This window comes from Rattus norvegicus, chromosome X (assembly GCF_036323735.1).
Source record: "Rattus norvegicus strain BN/NHsdMcwi chromosome X, GRCr8, whole genome shotgun sequence".
Classification (NCBI taxonomy): domain Eukaryota; kingdom Metazoa; phylum Chordata; class Mammalia; order Rodentia; family Muridae; genus Rattus; species Rattus norvegicus.
The window spans coordinates 143,388,365-143,413,948 of record NC_086039.1 but is presented as its reverse complement, the minus strand read 5'-3'; the positions used below and the strand labels follow the sequence as shown (position 1 = coordinate 143,413,948).

At 39.8% G+C, this 25,584-nt stretch overlaps 1 protein-coding gene across 1 annotated transcript in view; it reads right to left on the bottom strand.

The window, feature by feature from the left end:
- The window catches only part of F9 (coagulation factor IX), a 44,502-nt gene extending 19,195 nt beyond the window's left edge, over positions 1–25,307 (bottom strand). The window contains exons 1-6 of the mRNA NM_031540.1: positions 25,241–25,307; positions 20,772–20,935; positions 20,332–20,356; positions 15,156–15,269; positions 4,115–4,243; positions 1,333–1,559 (exon numbers count right to left, since the gene is read on the bottom strand). Coding sequence (NP_113728.1) covers positions 1,333–1,559; positions 4,115–4,243; positions 15,156–15,269; positions 20,332–20,356; positions 20,772–20,935; positions 25,241–25,307 — 726 coding nt within the window. The remainder of the gene's footprint in view (positions 1–1,332; positions 1,560–4,114; positions 4,244–15,155; positions 15,270–20,331; positions 20,357–20,771; positions 20,936–25,240) is intronic.
- Between the last annotated feature and the right edge of the window lie 277 nt (positions 25,308–25,584).

The window sequence follows — 25,584 nt, the reverse complement described above, 5'->3', positions numbered from 1 at the left end:
ATGGGAAATTTAGACACAAACATCTACCTGACCTCCTTAAATTGTAGCTAATTTGAAGATTGCAGTATCATCTAAGCTATCAGAAGTTCATACTTTATTAGAGAAAATATTTTAGTGTGAAGAATCATTGAAATCACTACTAAAGTATAATTATAACCCAAGGAATTTTAAGGTAGACTAAACCAGAAATACATGTAATGATGGAAAATTTTTTTAATACCTGCCTTGTCCAGTAAAATAGTAACCGGACCACATGTAGCCATTATTCCATGGAAGTGTGGCAAAAGTGACAGAGGAACTGGATTTTTTTGTAACTTTTTATCCAGTTAAGTAGCCATGTGTGCTGATTGCCTTATTGGACCGCCCAATTTTATGTAAGGTCTGGACTGGCTGCTTTCATTGAAGTAAGATGCGGTCTGTTTTTCCTCACAGATGGAATCATGGCTTTGGTTACATATATAGTTAAAGCCTGGGTTTTGCTCCTAATCTAACTCTTAGTTAAAACAATATGCACAAGTAATACTGTATATGCAGTTTCTGTGGCGAACACACTTGGACTCTGTAGATTGACTCCATTATTTAGCATTTTGGAGGCCGGTTTCTGTGTGCTTCCTTTAGCACAGTGGACTTTCAAACTATGGTGTCTATCAGAATGATCTCCAGGGCTTCCTGGAACCCAGATTGCAGGGCCTGTCTTTCTCTCTAGTGGGTCAAATCAGAGAGATTGAGGTAGAGTGTACGACTGTCTATCTAACAAATTCCTAGCAATCTGAACATACTGCCAGGCTTGGCGAAATGTGGCAGTAGATCAGAGCCCCTGTGCCTACTTTAAGAAATGTTTTTGCCTTAATCCTTTCCACATGAGTCCTTTTCTTTATCTCCATCAGTCTGTGCCTAAAAATCATCTGACTCATTGATTTTCTTAGGGGCTGACGGTGTACAGTGAGTCTCAGTGTGTGTGTGTGTGTGTGTGTGTGTGTGTGTGTGTGTGTACGTGTGTGTGTGTACGTGTGTGTGTGTGTGTGTGTGTGTGTGTGTGTGTGTGTGTGACCTCATTTACTGGCATTCATATTGGTAACAAGATGTTTGTAATTCTACTGTGCTATTCGTTTAATATCGAGTTCTTTTGAACATTGTCTGCTAGCTGTCGCTGGACTTGCCTTTCACCATATGCTTACCAGTAAAGGATTGTATTTTGCTGAGTGATGAAATTTACCTAAACACTTCTCACAATGCCCACAGGTCTTTCTAATATCCCAGCCCTGTCCCGCAGCTGGCCTTTCTTCTCCCATCCGAGTTCCAGTCTTTAGATGGACTATCAAAATAGAGTACCTGCCAAGGGATTTGACCTGGTTTCGCATTTTCTCCACCAACAACTCGAGTGAAGTCATTAATTGGTTCACTATTTTCAGTGAGGTTATCAAGAATGGTGCTGTTGGTGATGTCATCCAGGATTAATTCAGTGGAATTTCCATAGTCGGTATTAGAAAAAACAGTCTCAGCACGGGTGATCTTTTTAGAATTGTAGGCAACAGAAACTCTTCCACATGGGAATGGAACTACAAAAATAGAAAAAAAGGGAATATTCTGACATTTGACAGTGGCATATATAAATGCATTACAATAATTGAGAATGAACTTCATTCATTGCTGTCACTTTGGAGAAGATGGTCTGTTGATGTTAAAAGAAAGAAAAAAGAATATAGTTTCAAACTAAAAGGCCAACTGCAGTATTTTCATGTAAAGTTTTCAAAGCTTCCATGGGAAACATTTGGCTCTGAAATCCATCATCTTCATAGAAATAAAATAGGTGTTCTGAATTAAAATTTATTATGTATATTTAAAAACAGAATTCCTTTCTATCTAGTTTCTTAATTAAAGTCTTACTTCAAAGTTCCCTTACCCTGGATGGAGATCAAGAAGGGATGCCATGGAACTTTCCTTTTAGGAGAAGGCAAAGGCTGCGATTACTTGCTATTGACGGGAGCTTTTGTAGACTATTTATGCGCTAGAGGGTCCAACATGTAAGTGTTGAAGGGAAATCTTTGTGATTCAACTGTATATTTGTCAAAAGTTTTCCACACAGCTTACTAGTATGTTTACCAAATCCATATTTACTTGGATCCGGCCACGTTTCCCCACCATCCTGCCCCATTTGATTTATTTCCCAACAAATTATCTACTGATACACGGGGGACCACCAAAATGGAAATTTGTAGCCCAAGTCATCTCACACTTCATTTTCACATTTTACTCTCCTCTTAGATATGTTCCATGTACGAGACATATCTATAGCAACCAGCTGTGGCTAAGTATCATGAAGGCAGCTTGTGGCCAAAAAAGTAGGAAATTAGTTCAAAATATTTCTGCATAAATATACAGGATCAACAATGGCATAAAAAGGGACTGTTATCTTTCAAAAGGCAGGACAGTTTATTTCGGTTTGACCCAGTTCCTCTACTAAAGCTAAGGCTACATTCAAATAGAGCTCCTTAATAGTTGGAGGTGCTTTTCAATTTTGTCTCTCTTAGAACATAGAAGAACTTTTAAGGACTAAGCTTCTGTGCCAGCTGCCTTCATGAGAAGTTAGCTTTTTAAATGTTAGGTGTGCATGCGTGTGCGCGCACGTACACACGCATGCACACACACACACACACACACACACACACACACACACACACACACACACTTCTAAGGCAAGAAACAGGTAAGTCAGTGCATGTGAAGAAGCAGGCAGAAGGCGAAGCACCGGACACTCTTCATTTTGTTTGTAGCAGATGCGCTTTTGTATTCTGGCCCTTTCTTTAATTTCCTCTGCCTGGTACATTGCTGAGATAGGTATCAAACCCACAGTTACAGGGGGAATGGTTCATAATTTAATGTACCAATCTAATAAAAGGTCTGCCTTTGGAAATATAAGAGAAACTATGTTTCGCTTGCTTTAAAAGTGTGCGTATATTTTATTTGGAAGTATGCTATATGGGTGTGGGCACACATATGTGCTGATGTGAGTGTCCATGTTTGCATGAGTGAAAGCCGGGGGTTAACATCAAACATCTTCATTTATTTCTCTGTTCTCCAAATTCCTTTTTTGAAACTGGATCTCTCATAGAACCTGGAGCTCACCATTTCTGGCTGGTCCTGTCTTCCCCTTCGCCTTCCGTGCTGGACTTTTAGATACTGTGTATCTGAACTCAGGTCCTCATGCTTGCATACTAAGTGCTTCATTTCCCTTCTGTTATTCTTACAAAGCTTATCTCCCTCTCTCTGAATCAAAACTGATTTCAGAGGTAAGCAATGAGTGTGGAGATGCTCTAAATACCGTAATTAGGTGTCAACACAGTGGCACGCTCACACAGCTGTGAAACATTGCCTTCCCCTTTAATGTAAAGACTGTATAGATCAGTCTCAAAAAGTAGAAGCAGTGGCTGGATCCACTCTGACAGCAAGTACAGAGACTCAGTTTATGACGCAAGTCAGGAAGTAATTTTCATAGACTGAAGTAGCTAGGCTCCAACAGACCTATGCTTAACATTTCGTATCTTTTATTTTTACTAGTATTTTTATGTCTCTTATAGTATGGCAATGTATTATTGACTTGATCTACTGAATGTCAAATATTGCACATAAAGATCACAGCAATCCATTTATTTATAATATAGAAATATAATGCAGAAAAAAATCATGGACCCAGAAATGAATTCAGGCTGTATATAATTATTAAAGTGTGAAATGATGGTGACATTTGGAAAATTAATTTGCTTTTTCAAGATGCTAATCTTTTGTGCAATTTCAAAAGGGAGCTGATGCAAGCAAGTATTGAAATAAGGAATAAGGGGGCAGAGGGTCTGAACGTGGGTTATAACTGGAGTTATGGTGGGTTAGTGAGCACCTACACATTAGCTCACTAAACCTCTATCTCCAGTTTGAGGGGATCTGATATCGTCTTTTTACTTCCACAAGCATTGCACACACATGGCATAAAAATACATGCACGCAAGAGACTCATAAAATGAAAATAAATAAATCATTTTGAAAAAGACTAAAATAATATAGTTTAAATACTAAAGATTCAAATGCAGATTTTCTTTAAAGAACTAATTTAGATTTTGACCTGCTGGTTCACAGGACTTCTGGTCTTCTGCAAGTTGGTATCCCTCAGTGCAGGAACAAATTATCTTGTTATCAGGGCTGTTTTTACAAAACTGCTTACACCTGCCATTTTTAATGCTACATGTTGCATCTAAAAGAAAAGAAAAGAAAAGAAAAGTAATCTAATGGCTCATTTGACATATAGTTCAAAAAATACGTGGAACTATGGTTCACGTATGGGTGAAACACAAGTTGAAGCAACGTGGGAGCCTAGAGCTAAGAGAAGAAAACTGAGGTAAAGTAAGTTTCTCAGTAAGGCATGGTGATGGTGTCAGCAATATTTTGATGTGTACAACAAAATATTTTGATATTTTACTTTAACTAAATCATGAACCACGATAAGAAACCTATTTATTAAAGTAAAACACAAATCCAGGGATGTCAATGAGACTTTTGTGTGAGGTTTCACAAAGTAGGTGCACCTGTTTAAATGCTTCACAGGTTAACAAATAGGACATTACCAGCTGCCAAAAGTCCCATTATGTCCCCCCCCAACCATTCTAACCTTCCTTCTTTACAAAAGTCGTTACCTGTGCTTCAAACATAGGAAACACCATTGATAGTTCAAAACTTTATGTAAACAGCACATATCTTCTTCTGTTTCAGGAATTTAGTTGGGAGACTCACCTATGTCGTTAGTAAAGCAACAGTTCCTTTCCCTGCCGTGTTTCTTTTGTATTTATACAGTGCAGCCAACTATTCTGCTGTTGAAAATACTCAGGTGCATGTGTGTGTATGTGTTTGTGTGATTCCAAAGAAGCACAGTATGTGTAGAGTACTTGCGCATATTACTAAGCATTCAATTTCTACACTGTTCCAAAATATATTTTCTGTTTATTATGGTATAAATATAATTGGTATTTTATTGCTTTCATATGCTTTTTTTGTATGTTCGTTTATTTAATTGCATAGTCCCATAAATCAGGGGAGGAAAATAAACTATTATCAGGGGAAGGGAACAAAGGAACAGACCTGAGATTCCATTTTTGCTACCATTAATCCACTAAATTTATGATAAAAAGATGGCATCTGGTCTTGTGGAATTCCTTAGTTTTGAGGCCCTTTCACCTTGTAAGCGGTGATAACATCTCTGGCGCTTTATACTTTTATTTTTTTGTTCTTGGCTATCACATTGTTGCTACAAAGCAATAGTAAAGTGTTCAGCCAAGTCAAATACTACCTGTAGAAAATGTTCCATCAAGTATGAGGTGGTGATAAGTTAAGAGAGGTGGGTGGGGAGAGCAGGCTAGTTGTGTCCAGAGCCAGTACAAAGGGAATGAGTAAAGTTGGTTTGATTTTGCTGTTCTGCTTCTGTGTCCTTGGTTAGGCAACGAGACCTCTGGATCTTTTGCCTGTTTGCTATTGCCCTTTCTGGCCCAGCATGTTGCTGCTGATCTTGATCTTTGGCTTGTTTGGTGCGTGTGGTAGGATGGATGGACTGCTGTAACATCAGGCTTTTGCCTGCAGTCACAAGCTTCAGGATTCTAGAAATAGAATTATAGCACAAGAACTTCCAGGGGAGAGGTCAATAGAGCAGGCCCTGAGAAACAGAATTGTACTCAGTCAATTATCCAGCTCTTAGATGCCACACACTAGGTTGGAGACGGGTTTCCCTTAGTCCCAAGGCTGGCCTAGAATATCCATTGAGGAACCTTTAAAGCATGTGTTTTCTTTCTCTTCCTGATAACAGAGGGTTAGCCACCAGAGCCATAAAATTTTTTTCTTTTGTTTAACAGGTTTGCCAGAAATCATCTTATTCAGCCAACCTCAACATTTTCCCAACCCCAAAATACATGGTAAATGAGAGAGCTGGATCTGGGGTGCTAGAACACCCAAAACAAACAACAACAACAAAAGGCCCTCAGAGAATAGTCTTTTGTTTGTAATTTTTTTCTTTCCACTTTGTTTTTCTGCACTCTTCAGAAGGAAAAGATTCTTGCAGACCTTGACCTTGAGCTGCCTGATAGACATTTGGATTTCTTCCAAAGCAGAGGGAATTCAAAGATAATTATTCTAGCCAAAGGGACCCAGTCGCCAGTGAATTCTTTCTTTCCTAACTAGACAACATGTCCAAATGTTCACTCTTTACTCCCACAACTGAGAGCCTGCCTGGTGGAGAGGGGAAAAAGAAAGCATAGGGCCTGCCACAGTGGACATTTTTCCTTTTCCAGGACAAGGTAAGGCATGGGCCCACACACCTCTACACTGTGATTCCTAGCGATTTTTCACATTTGTGTTTAGTTCAGCTGGAGGCAAGAAGCCTAAACTGGAGTTTGTGGATGCTTTGGTGTTGCTCTCTCCTCTAATGTCTGAGATAAAGAGTATTCTGACAGAATTCCCATCTTGTCTCTGAATCAGCTGAGCTGAAAAGAGTTTTTAAAAAACCCTTTCTCAAATTTGTTGGATCTGATCAATAGGCTAAGAGTGGTGGCAACTGCAATACAGCCACAGAGCCCTGACCAATCAGAAATGTGGGGACCAAGGACTATTAAGATGCTGCCAGTTGCAGATGTAGCACGTTTTCTCTGTGAATCATCACCTCCCCAACCACAGTGCACCCTATTATAGAACTCTGAGCTTATGTTCACATTCCTTGGTGCTGTTCTCTTCCTCCTTTTAAACTATCTTTTAAAACAAGATAGAGAGATGGAGAGCTGGCTCACTGGTTAAGAGTAGTTGCTGCTTTCTCAGAAAAACCAAGTTCAGTTCCCAAATCCCAGCTGGGGCTCACAGCCACCTTTTATGCTAGTTCCAGAGGATCTCCTGCCCTCTTCTGGCCTTTATGGGTATTGCATGCACATGGCACCCAGATAAACAATGCATACAAAACATCCTTAAACGTAAAATAAAACTAAATAAACCTTAAACTAGATAGAGACTAATGTTTTTAAAACTTTATAAATTAAAATGTATTTTATTATTATATTTTCACATGTATGTTTTATCTGCTTTTAAATTTGTGCACCATGTGTTTGGTGCCTGTGGATGCCAAAAGAGAGCTTTGGATCCATCCCTTGGAACTGGAGTTACAGAGAGGTTTGACCCACTATGTAGGTTCTAGGAGTTGAACCCACGTCCTCTGGAAGAGCAGCCGATGCTCATAACTGCTGAGCCATCTCTCCAGCCGAACATTTATGTTTTCAATAACCATCTACTACATTGTGACCTTCGCTCAGTGCAAAGACTGAGTTATTCATTCCCTTTACTTCAGAGTAACTACTCGAAGCATTCCTGTATGTATCTGGAATATGAGGACCGAATTTCACTGATTTGCAATTTGAAATTATAATCTTGCAGCCCAAATGGCACTTAGCGATGTTGAAGCAATTAACACACCCCAGGAGTGGAACTCAAGCAGCGGTTTATCTCCACACCAGGAATCCGAAACAAATGCAAGTCCAGCCTGAGTATGTTAGCTCACCACTTCATTTTGTCTCTTTAGATTCCTTTGTCCTTTCAACTTTCCTTTTTATCCTGAGATCTTTCAGATCTCAAAGAAAGATGATCAATGAACTTCCCTTCGGTACGGAAAAATATTACAGGGACTTTCATCCCCTTTTTCAATAGGACAAGTGCAGCTGCTGCCTTTCATTTTATGCCTTGTTCGTGTGTCAGAAAGATGGCCATGCTTAATAGCGTCCTACTACTTCTCTACTCTATCCTCAGCCATGTAGCCTGTGCTGTGAGATTCTTTCCCTCACATTGTGCCTCTCTGCTCCCAGGATTTCAGAGTGCAACATCTTTTCTTGGTACCAGTGCTTCTCTCAAGCACAATGTCATCAAGACTGCATCCAGAGGCAGTAAACAAGGAGATAAAGGACTTCGGGGTTTACTGCTCAAATGACCAAAGTATCAAAAAAGAAATATTCTAGGAAGGTAAAGAAAAATCTTACATTTGCACTTACTTTTTTCTTCTGTTACCCTTGGATATAATCAATACATCGAGTGAAGAAACAACCTCTGATTTTTACAACAAATTTAACCTATAAAATGCTTTGTTCACCTGGAGGAGTTCTGATTTCCGGGGGCCTGTTGTGCCCAGCTCTATAGGCTATTTGCTTACTTTACCTAAATCTGCAGTGACTCAGTCACAAGTTCAACTCTTTTTTTTTTTATTAACTTGAGTATTTCTTATATACATTTCAAGTGTTATTCCCATTCCCGGTTTCCGGGCAAACATACCCCTCCCCCCTCCCCTTCCTTATGGGTGTTCCCCTCCCAACCCTCCCCCCATTGCCGCCCTCCCCCCATAGTCTAGTTCACTGGGGGTTCAGACTTAGCAGGACCCAGGGCTTCCCCTTCCACTGGTGCTCTTTACTAGGATATTCATTGCTACCTATGGGGTCAGAGTCCAGGGTCAGTCCATGTATAGTATTTAGGTAGTGGCTTAGTCCCTGGAAGCTCTGGTTGCTTGACATTGTTGTACTTTTGGGGTCTCGAGCCCCTTCAAGCTCTTCCAGTTCTTTCTCTGATTCCTTCAACAGGGGACCTATTCTCAGTTCAGTGGTTTGCTGCTGGCATTCGCCTCTGTATTTGCTGTATTCTGGCTGTGTCTCTCAGGAGCGATCTACATCCGGCTCCTGTCGGTCTGCACTTCTTTGCTTCATCCATCTTGTCTAATTGGGTGGCTGTATATGTATGGGCCACATGTGGGGCAGGCTCTGAATGGGTGTTCCTTCAGTCTCTGTTTTAATCTTTGCCTCTCCCTTCCCTGCCAAGGGTATTCTTTTTCCTCATTTAAAGAAGGAGTGAAGCATTTACATTTTGATCATCTGTCTTGAGTTTCGTTTATTCTAGGGATCTAGGGTAATTCAAGCATTTGGGCTAAAAGCCACTTATCAATGAGTGCATACCATGTATGTCTTTCTGTGATTGGGTTACCTCACTCAGGATGATATTTTCCAGTTCCAACCATTTGCCTACGAATTTCATAAACTCGTTGTTTTTGATAGCTGAGTAATATTCCATTGTGTAGATGTACCACATTTTCTGTATCCATTCCTCTGTTGAAGGGCATCTGGGTTCTTTCCATTTTCTGGCTATTATAAATAAGGCTGCGATGAACATAGTGGAGCACGTGTCTCTTTTATATGTTGAGGCATCTTTTGGGTATATGCCCAAGAGAGGTATAGCTGGATCCTCAGGCAGTTCAATGTCCAATTTTCTGAGGAACCTCCAGACTGATTTCCAGAATGGTTTTACCAGTCTGCAATCCCACCAACAATGGAGGAGTGTTCCTCTTTCTCCACATCCTCGCCAGCATCTGCTGTCACCTGAGTCTTTGATCTTAGCCATTCTCACTGGTGTGAGGTGAAATCTCAGGGTTGTTTTGATTTGCATTTCCCTTATGACTAAAGATGTTGAACATTTCTTTAGGTGTTTCTCAGCCATTCGGCATTCCTCAGCTGTGAATTCTTTGTTTAGCTCTGAACCCCATTTTTTAATAGGGTTATTTGTTTCCCTGCTGTCTAACTTCTTGAGTTCTTTGTATATTTTGGATATAAGGACTCTATCTGTTGTAGGATTGGTAAAGATCTTTTCCCAATCTGTTGGTTGCCGTTTTGTCCTAACCACCGTGTCCTTTGCCTTACAGAAGCTTTGCAGTTTTATGAGATCCCATTTGTCGATTCTTGATCTTAGAGCATAAGCCATTGGTGTTTTGTTCAGGAAATTTTTTCCAGTGCCCATGTGTTCCAGATGCTTCCCTAGTTTTGCTTCTATTAGTTTGAGTGTGTCTGGTTTGATGTGGAGGTCCTTGATCCACTTGGACTTAAGCTTTGTACAGGGTGATAAGCATGGATCGATCTGCATTCTTCAACATGTTGACCTCCAGTTGAACCAGCACCATTTGCTGAAAATGCTATCTTTTTTCCATTGGATGGTTTTGGCTCCTTTGTCAAAAATCAAGTGACCATAGGTGTGTGGGTTCATTTCTGGGTCTTCAATTCTATTCCATTGGTCTGTCTGTCTGTCTCTGTACCAATACCATGCAGTTTTTATCACTATTGCTCTGTAATACTGCTTGAGTTCAGGGATAGTGATTCCCCCTGAAGTCCTTTTATTGTTGAGGATAGCTTTAGCTATCCTGGGTTTTTTGTTATTCCAGATGAATTTGCAAATTGTTCTGTCTAACTCTTTGAAGAATTGGATTGGTATTTTGATGGGGATTGCATTGAATCTGTAGATTGCTTTTGGTAAAATGGCCATTTTTACTATATTAATCCTGCCAATCCATGAGCATGGGAGATCTTTCCATCTTCTGAGGTCTTCTTCAATTTCTTTCCTCAGTGTCTTGAAGTTCTTATTGTACAGATATTTTACTTGCTTGGTTAAAGTCACACCGAGGTACTTTATATTATTTGGGTCTATTATGAAGGGTGTCGTTTCCCTAATTTCTTTCTCGGCTTGTTTCTCTTTTGTATAGAGGAAGGCAACTGATTTATTTGAGTTAATTTTATACCCAGCCACTCTGCTGAAGTTGTTTATCAGCTTTAGTAGTTCTCTGGTGGAACTTTTGGGATCACTTAAATATACTATCATGTCATCTGCAAATAGCGATATTTTGACTTCTTCTTTTCCGATCTGTATCCCCTTGATCTCCTTTTGTTGTCTGATTGCTCTGGCTAGAACTTCAAGAACTATATTGAATAAGTAGGGAGAGAGTGGGCAGCCTTGTCTAGTCCCTGATTTTAGTGGGATTGCTTCTAGTTTCTCTCCATTTAGTTTAATGTTAGCAACTGGTTTGCTGTATATGGCTTTTACTATGTTTAGGTATGGGCCTTGCATTCCTATTCTTTCCAGGACTTTTATCATGAAGGGGTGTTGAATTTTGTCAAATGCTTTCTCAGCATCTAATGAAATGATCATGTGGTTCTGTTCTTTCAGTTTGTATGATGGATCACGTTGATGGTTTTCCGTATATTAAACCATCCCTGCATGCCTGGGATGAAGCCTACTTGATCATGGTGGATGATTGTTTTGATGTGCTCTTGAATTCGGTTTGCCAGAATTTTATTGAGTATTTTTGCGTCGATATTCATAAGGGAAATTGGTCTGAAGTTCTCTTTCTTTGTTGTGTCTTTGTGTGGTTTAGGTATAAGAGTAATTGTGGCTTCGTAGAAGGAATTCGGTAGGGCTCCATCTGTTTCAATTTTGTGGAATAGTTTGGATAATATTGGTATGAGGTCTTCTATGAAGGTTTGATAGAATTCTGCACTAAACCCGTCTGGACCTGGGCTCTTTTTGGTTGGGAGACCTTTAATGACTGCTTCTATTTCCTTAGGAGTTATGGGGTTGTTTAACTGGTTTATCTGTTCCTGATTTAACTTCGATACCTGGTATCTGTCTAGGAAATTGTCCATTTCCTGAAGATTTTCAAGTTTTGTTGAATATAGGTTTTTATAGTAAGATCTGATGATTTTTTGAATTTCCTCTGAATCTGTAGTTATGTCTCCCTTTTCATTTCTGATTTTGTTAATTTGGACGCACTCTCTGTGTCCTCTCGTTAGTCTGGCTAAGGGTTTATCTATCTTGTTGATTTTCTCAAAGAACCAGCTTTTGGTTCTGTTGATTCTTTCTATGGTCCTTTTTGTTTCTACTTGGTTGATTTCAGCTCTGAGTTTGATTATTTCCTGCCTTCTACTCCTCCTGGGTGTGTTTGCTTCTTTTTGTTCTAGAGCTTTTAGGTGTGCTGTCAAGCTGCTGACATATGCTCTTTCCTGTTTCTTTCTGCAGGCACTCAGCGCTATGAGTTTTCCTCTTAGCACAGCTTTCATTGTGTCCCATAAGATTGGGTATGTTGTATCTTCATTTTCATTAAATTCTAAAAAGTTTTTAATTTCTTTCTTTATTTCTTCCTTGACCGGGTTATCATTGAGTAGAGCATTGTTCAATTTCCACGTATATGTGGGCATTCTTCCCTTATTGTTATTGAAGACCAGTTTTAGGGAGTGGTGGTCCGATAGCACGCATGGGATTATTTCTATCTTTCTGTACCTGTTGAGGCCCGTTTTTTGACCAATTATATGGTCAATTTTGGAGCAAGTACCATGAGGAGCTGAGAAGAAGGTATATCCTTTTGCTTTAGGATAGAATGTTCTATAAATATCTGTTAAGTCCATTTGGCTCATGACTTCTCTTAGTCTGTCGACATCACTGTTTAATTTCTGTTTCCATGATCTGTCCATTGATGAGAGTGGGGTGTTGAAATCTCCCACTATTATTGTCTGAGGTGCAATGTGTGTTTTGAGCTTTAGTAAGGTTTCTTTTACGTATGTAGGTGCCCTTGTATTTGGGGCATAGATATTTAGGATTGAGAGTTCATCTTGGTGGATTTTTCCTTTGATGAATATGAATTGTCCTTCCTTATCTTTTTTGATGACTTTTAGTTGGAAATTGATTTTATTTGATATTAGAATGGCTACTCCAGCTTGCTTCTTCTGACCATTTGCTTGGAAAGTTGTTTTCCAGCCTTTCACTCTGAGGTAGTGTCTGTCTTTGTCTCTGAGGTGTGTTTCCTGTAGGCAGCAGAATGCAGGGTCCTCGTTTCGTATCCAGTTTGTTAATCTATGTCTTTTTATTGGGGAGTTGAGGCCATTGATATTGAGAGATATTAAGGAATAGTGATTATTGCTTCCCGTTATATTCATATTTGGATGTGAGGTCATGTTTGTGTGCTTTCATTCTCTTTGTTTTGTTGCCAAGATGATTAGTTTCTTGCTTCTTCTAGGGTATAGCTTGCCTCCTTATGTTGGGCTTTACCATTTATTATCCTTTGTAGTGCTGGATTTGTAGAAAGATATTGTGTAAATTTGGTTTTGTCATGGAATATCTTGGTTTCTCCATCAATGTTAATTGAGAGTTTTGCTGGATACAGTAACCTGGGCTGGCATTTGTGTTCTCTTAGGGTCTGTATGACATCAGTCCAGGATCTTCTGGCCTTCATAGTTTCTGGCGAGAAGTCTGGTGTGATTCTGATAGGTCTGCCTTTATATGTTACTTGACCTTTTTCCCTTACTGCTTTTAATATTCTTTCTTTATTTTGTGCGTTTGGTGTTTTGACTATTATGTGATGGGAGGTGTTTCTTTTCTGGTCCAATCTATTTGGAGTTCTGTAGGCTTCTTTTAGCCTATGGGTATCTCTTTTTTTAGGTTAGGGAAGTTTTCTTCTATGATTTTGTTGAAGATATTTACTGGTCCTTTGAGCTGGGAGTCTTCACTCTCTTCTATACCTATTATCCTTAGGTTTGATCTTCTCATTGAGTCCTGGATTTCCTGTATGTTTTGGACCAGTAGCTTTTTCCGCTTTACATTATCTTTGACAGTTGAGTCAATGATTTCTATGGAATCTTCTGCTCCTGAGATTCTCTCTTCCATCTCTTGTATTCTGTTGGTGAAGCTTGTATCTACAGCTCCTTGTCTCTTCTTTTGGTTTTCTATATCCAGGGTTGTTTCCATGTGTTCTTTCTTGATTGCTTCTATTTCCATTTTTAATTCCTTCAACTGTTTGATTGTGTTTTCCTGGAATTCTTTCAGGGATTTTTGTGTCTCCTCTCTATGGGCTTCTACTTGTTTATTTATGTTTTCCTGGAATTTTTTCAGGGATTTTTGTGTCTCCTCTCTATGGGCTTCTACTTGTTTATTTATGTTTTCCTGGAATTCTTTCAGGGATTTTTGCGATTCTTTCAGGCATTTTTGCGATTCCTCTCTGTAGGCTTCTACTTGTTCTCTAAGGGAGTTCTTCACGTCTTTCTTGAAGTCCTCCAGCATCATGATCAAAAATGATTTTGAAACTAGATCTTGCTTTTCTGGTGTGTTTGGATATTCCATGTTTGTTTTGATGGGAGAATTGGGCTCCGATGTTGCCATGTAGTCTTGGTTTCTGTTGCTTGGTTTCCTGCGCTTGCCTCTCGCCATCAGATTATCTCTAGTGTTACTTTGTTCTGCTATTTCTGACAGTGGCTAGACTGTCCTATAAGCCTGTGTGTCAGGAGTGCTGTAGACCTGTTTTCCTCTCTTTCAGTCAGTTATGGGGACAGAGTGTTCTGCTTTCCGGCGTGTAGTTTTTCCTCTCTGCAGGTCTTCAGCTGTTCCTGTGGGCCTGTGTCTTGAGTTCACCAGGCAGCTTTCTTGCAGCAGAAAAGTTGGTCTTACCTGTGGTCCCGGGGCTCAAGTTCGCTCGTGGGGTGCTGCCCACGGGCTCTCTGCAGCGGCAGCAACCAGGAAGACCTGTGCCGCCCCTTCCGGGAGCTTCAGTGCACCAGGGTTCCAGATGGTCTTTGGCTTTTTCCTCTGGCGTCTGAGATGTGTGTGCAGAGAGCAGTCTCTTCTGGTTTCCCAGGCTTGTCTGCCTCTCTGAAGGTTCAGCTCTCCCTCCCACGGGATTTGTGTGCAGAGAATTGTTTATCCGGTCTGTTTCCTTCAGGGTCTGGTGGCGTCTCAGGCAGGGGTCCTGCCGCTCCTGGGCCCTCCCCCACGGGAGCCCAGAGGCCTTATACAGTTTCCTCTTGTGCCAGGGATGTGGGCAGGGGTGAGCAGTGTTGGTGGTCTCTTCCGCTCTGCAGCCTCAGGAGTGCCCACCTGACCAGGCGGTTGGGTCTCTCTCTCACAGGGTCTGGGAGCAGAGAGCTGCTGCGGGCCGGGATCCGCGGGTGTGGGACTTCCCAAGTTCAAATCTTTTTATGGGTGCAGTTTTCTCAGAGTTTTGAGTACAGTACAAGAAGTTCACTTCCTGACTCAACCATTTATGTTTGCTATTTGAGCTAAAGTCTTCTTGTTCATAAAATGGGGAAAATATTAAGGATGCATACATAAAGGGAATGGAATATTATCCTGAAATACTAGCTTGAATTCATATCCTAGAAAGTGACTACAGAGAAAGCAAATGTTTATAAGCATAGAGAATGTGTTTTAAAAGAATTGCGTGGTATAAAATATTTAAATTTCCTGTTTCATCTGGTTTAAAAAGGAAACTTCGAACTATGAATAAATAAAGGGTTACTTACCTAATTCACAGTTCCTTCCTTCAAATCCAGCTTGGCACCAACATTCATAGGAATTAATATCATCCTTGCATATTCCACCATTTAAGCAAGGATTTGATTCACACTGATCTCCATCTTTAAGACAAGTAAAGAAATTGAGTTATCAGACGTGCTGCTTAAAATGCTCAGTCCTACCCTGAACTGATTTATGAAGGTAGGATTCAGATTTTCGGATGAGGGAACTACTGAGCTGCAAGCTACCGGCATATAGTTAAGCGATGTGCCTGTTTCTTCGAGTTTCTAAAAGCCACTGCAGCAAAGGTTTTCAGGGTAGTACCATCCTTGGAAATTTCACAGAAGGAGGCATGCACAGTTTATATAACCCAAGGAAAGAGGGGGAAATATGTTTGTATGGAAATGCTATATCAGTGTACAATGAGAAGGACTGTCAGTGTTTCTTCATGGAATGGAAACAAGTTATCCATAAATTAAATCGAACCACTTCAGCAAGTACTATTTATATTTCATATGAGGACATCTTATTTCAGGTCTTGTACAACAAGCTGTGTTAGGCAATAAAAGTGTATCCACTCATAGACTGGTAGTCCAGGCACAGGCCAAATGTATCTACTTTCTTGAATTGCCTTTTAATGCTTCTCTATCACATGAAGTAAGGGGCTGTGGCAACAGCAAAGTTGCCAGAAGCTTTAAGATGATAGTTTTCTGCTTACTAGTTAGCTTCCAAGTCGGCAACTGTGTTCAGTGCGTCATCAGAAGCTTAAAAGTACTCTTGGGTGAGCTTTAAAAATACAGTTGCTGTTTCTATGCTGCGTTTTTAGAAGTTTCTACATTGACAGAGCCCTTGAAAACACTGATAGTAGGAAAAAGAAACAAACAAAAATAAAAACAGGGAGAAGGAACAGGAAAGTGGAGAAGAGTCAGGAACAGAAGGAAACCTTTAAGTGTGGTTTCTTAGTGTCCAGCCTCTACTCATACTACTAAGAAAGCATCAAGGGATAGGATGAACCCAACCAGGAGAAGAGGGGCATGTATTTTGAGCTACAGAAAAACTCTTTAAGACTCCACAAATGAGAAAGAAAACTCTGAGATGAAATGGTATGAAGGAGAGAAAAATGGGAAGAATCAAAGAGAAATTTCTAGTTATTAGTCATACTTTATAGCCAACCCCCCTGACATTTATTGCATAGATGACCACATCCCCTATTCCCTGATGGAAGCATGTGTCCATGGTCTGTTGACTATGGGACTAGTATCCTTTTTCAGAAATAAACTCTTTGGAAAATTGGATTGCTGTAAAAATTAGACCTTGCCCTCTCTGCCCCTTGATCCAATGTGCTTTTGCACAGATACTGCAATTTGTTCCAATTCTATGAAAACAAAATACATTATCTCTGGTTTATTATTATTGATGTTCAGAACCAGTCTAAAAACGAGCTACATTTGCACTTTATATTATAGACCAATGAATCTGAATTATTTAGGGTGTTTTAGTGAAAGGGTCTGGGCTTGCAGCCAGCCACACAGGAAACTCATTTGCTAAGATATATCTTCAAAATGAATGTCATTTTCTCTTGAATTTAGTGTTCCTTTGCTCTCTTGTCTGTGTGTACTATAGGCCAGGAGAAAGCCATAGATAGTAGGGGTCAAAAACAACAGGAGACAAGATCCTGCCATGTGAGATTCTCTTTCAAGATTGCTAGGCTCTGGAGATTTAGAGATGATTCAGTGGTTAAGAGTACTTGATAGTTTACAGAGGACCTGGGTTCAGTTCCCAGCCCCAACATGGTTGTTTATTGCAGTCCCTAACTACAGTTTCAGGGAAACTGATACCCCGTTTCTTGTTTCCATAGTTACCAGGCACAAATGTGGTATCCAGATACTTATTCAGACAACATGCTCATACATATAAAATGAAAATAAATAAACCCTTATGATGATGATGATGATGGTGATGATGGTGGTGGTGGTGAAGAAGAAGAAGAAGAAGAAGAAGAAGAAGAAGAAGAAGAAGAAGAAGAACAACAACAACAGCAACAATAACAACAATAACAACAATAACAAACAAGACAACATTCAGATTTCAGGATAATAAGATGTTATAGTGAAAGAAAGAGTTGGTTAGAAAAGAACTTGGGTTCCTTTCCTGGTCTTGTGGTTTTCCAACTGGGTGATCTAAGGCAAACCCCTTACCACCTCTAAGCCTGCTTCCTTCTCTATGAAACAAAATTCATAATGCTTTACCCATCTAACTGCTGTGAGGGTTGAATGGAATAGGCATTCTATAAACTGCTTCTCTGAACTGTATTCAACAATGCCAGACAGATGGTAGTTCAGTCAGGCTCTTTGTAAGATGAAGTCATGGCAGAGACATACAGACATAGCAGTGAGGAGCCTGGGCCCAGGCAGATTCTCATTAGAACAGTCTAAGTTTGTGATAGGTAGGAATCCTAACTACATGTGAAAACAAGTATGGGTTTTGTGCCTCTTTTGTTCTTATTTGTGTTGTTTTAGGATTTTGTGGTGAAAATGGGTATTTGTAACCAAAGTATAGTAAACACTGAACCTAGCTGACCTGGAAAGCCATTGCCTAACTTCAAAGTATGCTGCTTGGGCTGAGGCTGGGGCTGGGACTAGGGCTGGGGCTGGGGTTGGGGTGTGTTTCGGATGGGCAGTATGAAGGAATCATGAGAGTCCAACCGTACGTAGCAAAGATTTCTTCTTCTTCTTCTTCTTCTTCTTCTTCTTCTTCTTCTTCTTCTTCTTCTTCTTCTTCTTCTTCTTCTTCTTCTTCTTCTTCTTCTTCCTCTTCCTCTTCCTCTTCCTCTTCCTCTTCTTCTTCCTCCTCCTCCTCCTCTTCTTCTTCTCCTCCTCCTCCTTCTCCTCCTCCTCCTTCTCCTCCTCCTCCCCCTCCTCCTCTTCCTCTTCCTCCTCCTCCTTCTCCTCCTCCTCCCCCTCTTCCTCTTCCTCTTCTTCCTCCTCCTCTTCCTCCTCCTCCTCTTCCTCTTCCTCCTCCTCCCTTTCTCTTTGTCCCTCTCTCAGTGTGTGTGTGTGTGTGTGTGTGTGTGTGTGTGTGTGCGTGTGTGTGTGGCGTATATATGTATGTATGTATGTATGTATGTATGTATGTATGTATGTACAAGTCAACCCTCAGCGTGTTTTTTCACTTATTATATAGTTTTCTGAATGGGAGAGAAAGCCATTAGATTGTTTTTCTCCCATGGAACTTAGAGAATATTGATTAGGTGAAGCTGGCTAGGCAATAAGCCTCAAAGAGTTTTCCGTCACTCCCTTCTCAGTGCAGGGATTACAGGCAAGCACCACCCACATCTAGCTCTTATTTTTTTTTAGCATTTATTTTATTTTTATTATTTTCACTACCTTTTAATTAAAATATAATTCCAGCACTCTCCTCCTTTCTTTTGTGTCCTCAAACCTTCTCAAATCCATTCCTCATATTCCTCAATGCTCCCCACACTCAAGTTAATAGTTCATTTTTGATTATTATTGTTACATGAACATACATGCAAAAATTAACTACAACCTGCTGGGTCACTTTTTGTTCTTTGTGTCTATATGGTTTCAGGGTTAGTGAGGTCATGGCTCTTAGAAGAGAACCCAAACTGGTTTGCATGGAATTTGTGAGCCAACTCAAAAGTGGGCTTGGTAGCGTTCATCTTTAAAAATAAAGAAGGCCAAAGAGAACCTCTTTTCTTTTGCAAGTTCAAATGGAAAGTGGAGACACAAGACTGAGTTATGAGGTTATGAGATTTTCTAGTAGTTTCTCCAGAAATGGAATCCTAGAAAATCAAATTGGACCTCAAGTAGATGGAGCTCAGTGAATAGAGTGTCCAAGTTCATTTGTTCTGTTAGTGCAAATACTCTGAAGGAAGTCAGCCTGTAAAACGTCACTCAACATCTGACTTCTGTACTTCAAATTTTTTGAAATTTGTATTTGTGCACAGATTTAAAAACTGTACAAAGATATAACGTAAATAACAAAATTGGTTGTTGTTGAAGTATTGCTTGTCTTCCTTTGGGTCAGTTCATGGGGCGGATGTTTCCTGAGTGCCTACATTGTAGGGAGTATGTAGGTGTCAGGAACCTATCAACAAGTGAAGCTACTGATTCCTGCCAATATGAAGCTCACATTCCAGGAGGATGGGAAAACGAACAAGACACCGATGTGGAAAGTGCTACAAGTTGACTATCCTCAATCTGAAAGCTCAAGTTTCAAATCACTCCAAAACCTAAAACTGTTTGTGTACCAATGTGCTGTTGCAAATGGAAAGTACCAGGCTATGAAATTTTTTATAAACAAAATTATTAAAATTATTGTATGAGGGCTGGAGAGATGGTTCAGCGGTTAAGAGCACCCGACTGCTCTTCCAGAGGTCATGAGTTCAATTCCCAGTAACCACATGGTGGCTCACAACCATCTGTAAAGAGATCTGATGCCCTCTTCTGGTGTGTCTGAAGACAGCTAGAGTGTACTTATATGTAATAAATGAATAAATCTTTAAAAAATTATTGTATGATAGGATCTTTAGGCAATATATATATATATATATATTAAACACATATGTGTATGTAACAAATGCATTTAGAGTCGGGTCTCATGCCAAAGCTATTTCATTACAAATAATAGACAATGCCACAAATGTCTAAGACGTCAGCACTACCAGGGAGCAGGTTGGAATATTAATACCTCATCAAAGGAGGACTCACTGAGTTGGTGGAATTTTGGACAAGTTCCTGAGCAAGGTAAGGAAGTTAGCCTAGAAGAAGCTGGAAAGAGTCAGCTAACAGAGATACCCAGATAATGCCTCTAACAAGGGAGCAGTGCTAGGGTGTGCAAGGAGCTCCGTGCGGAATGAGGGCAGTAGTAGTGGAGTGCTCAGAAGGGTAACAAGAAGGCATGGTAGGTCAAGACATGGAGGGTATCAGAAAGCATCCCAATCAGGAGGATTTAACCTGGTAAACATTGCCAATCATCATCTCTGAATTCACTACTGACAGCAAACGTTCATTTAACTCAAACATGCAATTGTTCTGTTTCTACCTGCATTTGAAGTAGATTTTTTTTTAAAGCTGAGACTGAACAATCTCTATATATAGAAAATAGGCACAATCCTCAAGTGTTTCATATAGCAGCTAGGAAATAAAATGAATTGCTTACCAACATACTGCTTCCAAAATTCAGTCTGTAAAGAAAAAGGAGGACAGCTTAATGATAGTTTTTAAAGTATTTTGATGTGGACTCCTTTCCTTTTACAACATTTGTGATATATAATTTGATCTGAATAGATATTTTAAGATTTCAAATACAAGCTTCTTTCCTTTAATAATTGATCTTAAATACTTTTTAAATTTTGTTTTATGTGTATGAGTTTTCTATCTGCGTGCACACATGTACTACTTTATATGTACTACTCAAAGAGGTCAGAAGAGAGTGTGGGGTTTTCTAGATGCTTGGATTTGAACCTGTGTCTTCTGGAATAGCGGCCAGTGCTCTAAAACAGAGTCATCTCTCTAGTACCACACTCTCTTTTTAAAAATTGACGTTTTCCATCTTTTGCTCTGGGACATATTAATCAGGTATGATGTGGGTATACTCACAGTTTTTTCAGTGTTTTCAAAAACTTCTCGTGCTTCTTCAAAACTGCATCTTTCTTCTATGCACTCTCTCTCAAGGTTTCCCTGAACAAACTCTTCCAGTTTCCCTGAGTTATATCTCTTTGGACGGGTAAGAATTTTGGTGGCATTTTCGCGATCAAGAAAAACTGAAATTTGAAAGTACAGTTCTTTAGTTTTAGAAAATAAAATCACCCTGAAAAGTAAACATGTTTTTAAAGAAAAAGTTTGTTTGTAATTCCATAGCTAATTTCTCTTTGGGACATAGAGCTAAAAACTATGAGCTTTTCACAGTACTGTATACACATGGAAATTTAGGAGTTAAACTTCAATTTCATTTTTAATCGGTTGAGTGTCAATAATGAAAGGTCACACCTCAGTTGTATTTGTATTTAACTTTGCATGAAAAGGAAACTTCTCAAATAAGCAGTTAAGTTCACACTTTGTCATCACTTGAAAATAACAGTGCAGGATCCTTCCAAGGTGATCGTCATTCCCTGGCTGGGCTGCTTCCGGCATGTAGTCTCCCAATGACTTTGCAACAAATATCCCGTGAAGAACAGAAGCCTGTTTGTGTTTGTTTTGATTTTACTTTGTTTTTGTTTGGAGAGAGAGGGAGGGAAGGAGAGATAGAAAGACAGAGAGTAAGGGGGGGCAGATCTGGGAGAAGCTGGGGGAGGGAAAAGAATATGATCAAAATATTTTGTATGAAAATATATTAAACAACAACAACAACAACAACAACATCCCAACTGTAGGCCAGCTGCAAAGGTGACCTCACTGCTTCTCATGGGATAGTGAGGGACAATCATGGCATAATAGATTTTATCTTCGGGCCCGTGATGTCTTTAGCTGTTATGTAAAGGCCAGTGATGTATGCATTTTACTGATATTCATGGCGTAGTTTCTTTTAGCTATGACTGCCTACTCTGTAGGACACTTTTGCTTTTTTGAGAATTGAAATTTTCAATTTCCTGCCTTCTTCCCTTTCCTTCTCCTTGTTGCTTCCTGGTTGTATGTATTTTTGTTGCTCTCTCTCTCTCCCTCAGCATGTATACATGTATGTATGCCTTGAAACTGACTGCATAGACATGGACAAACCATACGATATCTGAACCATAACTTTTTAAAATGTCAAATGAATGTAACAGTGCTGTAAGGCACCTCATCGTCATGTTGACGAGATCTCTCAGAGAAATTATAGGCTTGTGTATCCTGGTTACTCACTTTCTTCCCATGTTGTGCATGCTATCTCCTCTCCCCATTCTTAGCTTTCTCCCTTCTCCAGCAATTCTATGCTCTTTAAAGTGTCTTTACATTCTCACTGTCCTCTGTGCAAGAAAATTACCATTGTCATCATTGGCAGTAACCATGTAAAGAATCTTTTTGACTGCATGCATTTTCTGACAGCTTGCCATATAATAAAGCATCAGCCTGTACATACAGTCAGACTACAGAGCCTGTACTGTGTTGTTGATATTATCACATTATCCTCAACCCCCAGACACTCCATATATGTCTCCCAAACCTTTCATATGCATGTGGCTATCAAATCATATCTGCACTATTTTATAATTATCACTTCAATTGCAAATCCTCTCTCTATTCTTGTCCACATTACATTCGTCTGTTTGCATTGTATGATTGCAAGAGACTTAAACTTGGACTCCCTAGCCTGGAGCCTCATCAGTTCCTTATAGTGTTACCATTGTGAGTGCTATAACACAGTGAGGGCTGTGCTTCTTACACTTACACTTACACCTCCATATTGCTGTCTATGTTCCCTCTCCTTAACTTAGGACCCTTTCTGGAGAATCTGACCCACCCCATTTTCTTGCCTTACTTCTAACAGTCAGTATTCAAACAAGATGAAGCATGTTAAGCATCTTGAATACTTAAATTATTGTGGAGGTGGCTTTTTCTGTGTGAGGGTTACTATCTATGTAAAGTGCTACACATTGCTCTCTCTCTCTTTCTCTCTCTCTCTCTCTCTCTCTCTCTCTCTCTCTCTGTCTGTGTGTGTGTGTGTGTGTGTGTGCGTTCCGACTAGCTTTTATGACATTTTATGACAATTTGACACAAGCTAGAGTCATTTTGGAAGAGCAAAACTCAATTCTAAATATGTCATCACCAAACTGGCCTGTGAGAAAGACTGTGGAGTGTATTCTTGAGTGATGATTGATGTGGGAGGGCCAAGCTCACTTTTGGATGTGCTACCCCTGAGCTGGTGACCCTGGTTCTGAGCTGTATAAGAAAGCAGTCTGAGTAAGCCTTTAGGTGGAGACTGCAAGCAACATTTCTCCATGGCTTCGATATCAGCTCCTGCCTCCAGGTTCTTATATGGTTTCCGTTCCCTCTTGGACTTCCTTCACCTGAAATAAACCCTTTCTTCCCAAGTTATTTATGGTCATGGTGTTTAACTCAACAACAGAAACCATAAGAATATGTGTGTGTCTTTACATATATACATACATGAATATACAAGCATCTGTATGTATATATGTATGCATGCATTGTGGGTGTTCTCATACATGTGGATATTAAATGACAATCCTGGAAGTCAGGTCTCTTATTCATTGTATAGATCCTGGGGATCAAATTCAGGTTGTCAGGCTTGGTGAAAAGAACTTTTACCCACTGAGCTATCTATCTAGCCCCTGGGTCAGACATTTAAGAACACTGAACAACTATTCATCTCTTAAGATCTTGCTCCAAACATTGTGTCTGCCAGGAGATTTTACATCCATCATGTTCCTACTTTTGTACTCCCTAAGCATGTGGTACACACCCTATCCCTTTAAAGCCTCTTTTTTTGAGTCCATGGTGCTTTATGTGGAGAGCAGAACCCGTTTGTCTCTGCTTCTATTACCTTGTCATGGTACCATTCACCATAACAGTATGTACTGATATCCAAATGCATGAAAGACAATTTTGATGTGTATACATTATAAACCCAAATTTATTTCACAGACTAATTTTGTTTTCCAAATTCTAAATTTGAACAATAAGGCAGTAGTTATGAACTTGTGACCTCTCTGTTCTAAAGCCCAGGACAGTTTAACAGAAGACAGTGCTATATGAATACCTAGCCACTGCCACCCCCAGCCAGGGACATTTCCCTGGTTCACTGACCAAATTGACTCTAAAATCTTGTTGCTTTTATCCTCAGTATTGTCTGCAGATGATATATTTAACACCCCTTGAAGATTATTTCTAGTCATTATTGCCCCGGGTCTGAAATCGTGATTTTTTTTCTATCATTTTACATCTGAGATTCCCTCACCAGTAAGACATGCTTGGATCTTTATAAGAGAGTGCTTGGATCTTTTGTTCTCACATAGGTCAATCCCGGGCAATGTGTTGAATGACCTGCCTTTATGGTCCACATAATGAGTTTTCCAACATGTATTTTTCATCTCTACCCACTTTGCTAGTGCAGTTTAACCTTTGCATTCTCATGTCATCTTTGCAGCTTTTCAGTCTGATTCCACAGTTGACATCATGTCTGGAGTGGGAACCAGGAGACCAGCCTGTTTTCTGGGGATGCTCAGGGTTGGCACCTGATCCTGGCAGTGTCACTTACTTGATTTTAGTAGGTTGACTAGTAAGTCTGATAAATGTATCCAGGGTGAGCAGGCTGTTTGTCTGAATGCAGTAAGTTCTTCCCGTGTGGCTTCCCCTGGGAAGTAATGCCACTCTTGTTGCAAAAAGAAACTAAACAAAAACCTGCTGTGCTGTACTTTGCATGAACTAAACTCCTCCTCTTTCTAGCCATTTGTATACTTACTTTTGTCCCCGAGGGAAGCCTCTGAGTATTATGGTTCTCCAAACATCAGCTCTGAGATGTATGACAGATGAGCTGATTTATTTCTGTCTATGTAAAAGCTTTTATGACAGATAGCAACTTAATAACAAAAGCTTAATCTTCCTCAGAGAAATTAAATTATAAATATATACACTTAAACATTATAGCTATGCCTTACCATCTAGTTCTAAAATATTGGAACACATGTAGATACAAGAAAGACCTTTCATGTAAATAAACCATTGTGGTTTTGATGTTTCCCCTTTTGATTTCAAGGTGGTGAGTCTAAAATCCTAAAAAACGTTTCCCTGCTTATTCTGCAATTTCTTTCTTAAGGTACTTTCTGACTTTCATTTTTTTGAAACCAAGGACACAGAAATTTTAAGAGGAATTATATTGTCAAATCATAAGAATAACTGTATCTATTAAATAAAAATGCACCGCAAACACTGTAAATCTAGTTCATTTTTTCAAACGTTGAAACTGAAGTTACCACAGAGCCAGAGTTACTGGCTGACATGCTGCCTGCTACAATAGAGACTACAGCTGTCAAATAATAAAATCTTGCTCTACTTTATAAAGATAGTTCTAAATATTTCTGTTTCTAAAAGAGAAGCATATTCAGTGTAGCATTGAAAAGGAAACAAACCTGCACATTCAGTGCTGAGTAGATAGCCCAGAAGGAAGATGGGGATGAGACCCGGAGCGTCTGCCATGATGGCGTTCAGGTGCCGCCTGACCTTTGTTAGGAGATTGTGCAAGTGTCAGGGCTAATCAATTGTTCCAAAGTACAAGCTGAATGGGATTTACTTCTGGGAAATTGGTGTCCATCTCCCTCAGTGTATCTTTGGGCTATTTCCAGTTGTTTCTTGGGTCTAGTGAAGAGAATGGTCAGGACTCCTCATTAAAGTGCACACTGGTTTCATGGGCCGCTGCCACTGGGACAGAGCTACATTTGTGCTGCTGTCAGGAAAGTTTATGAGTGGAATTCAG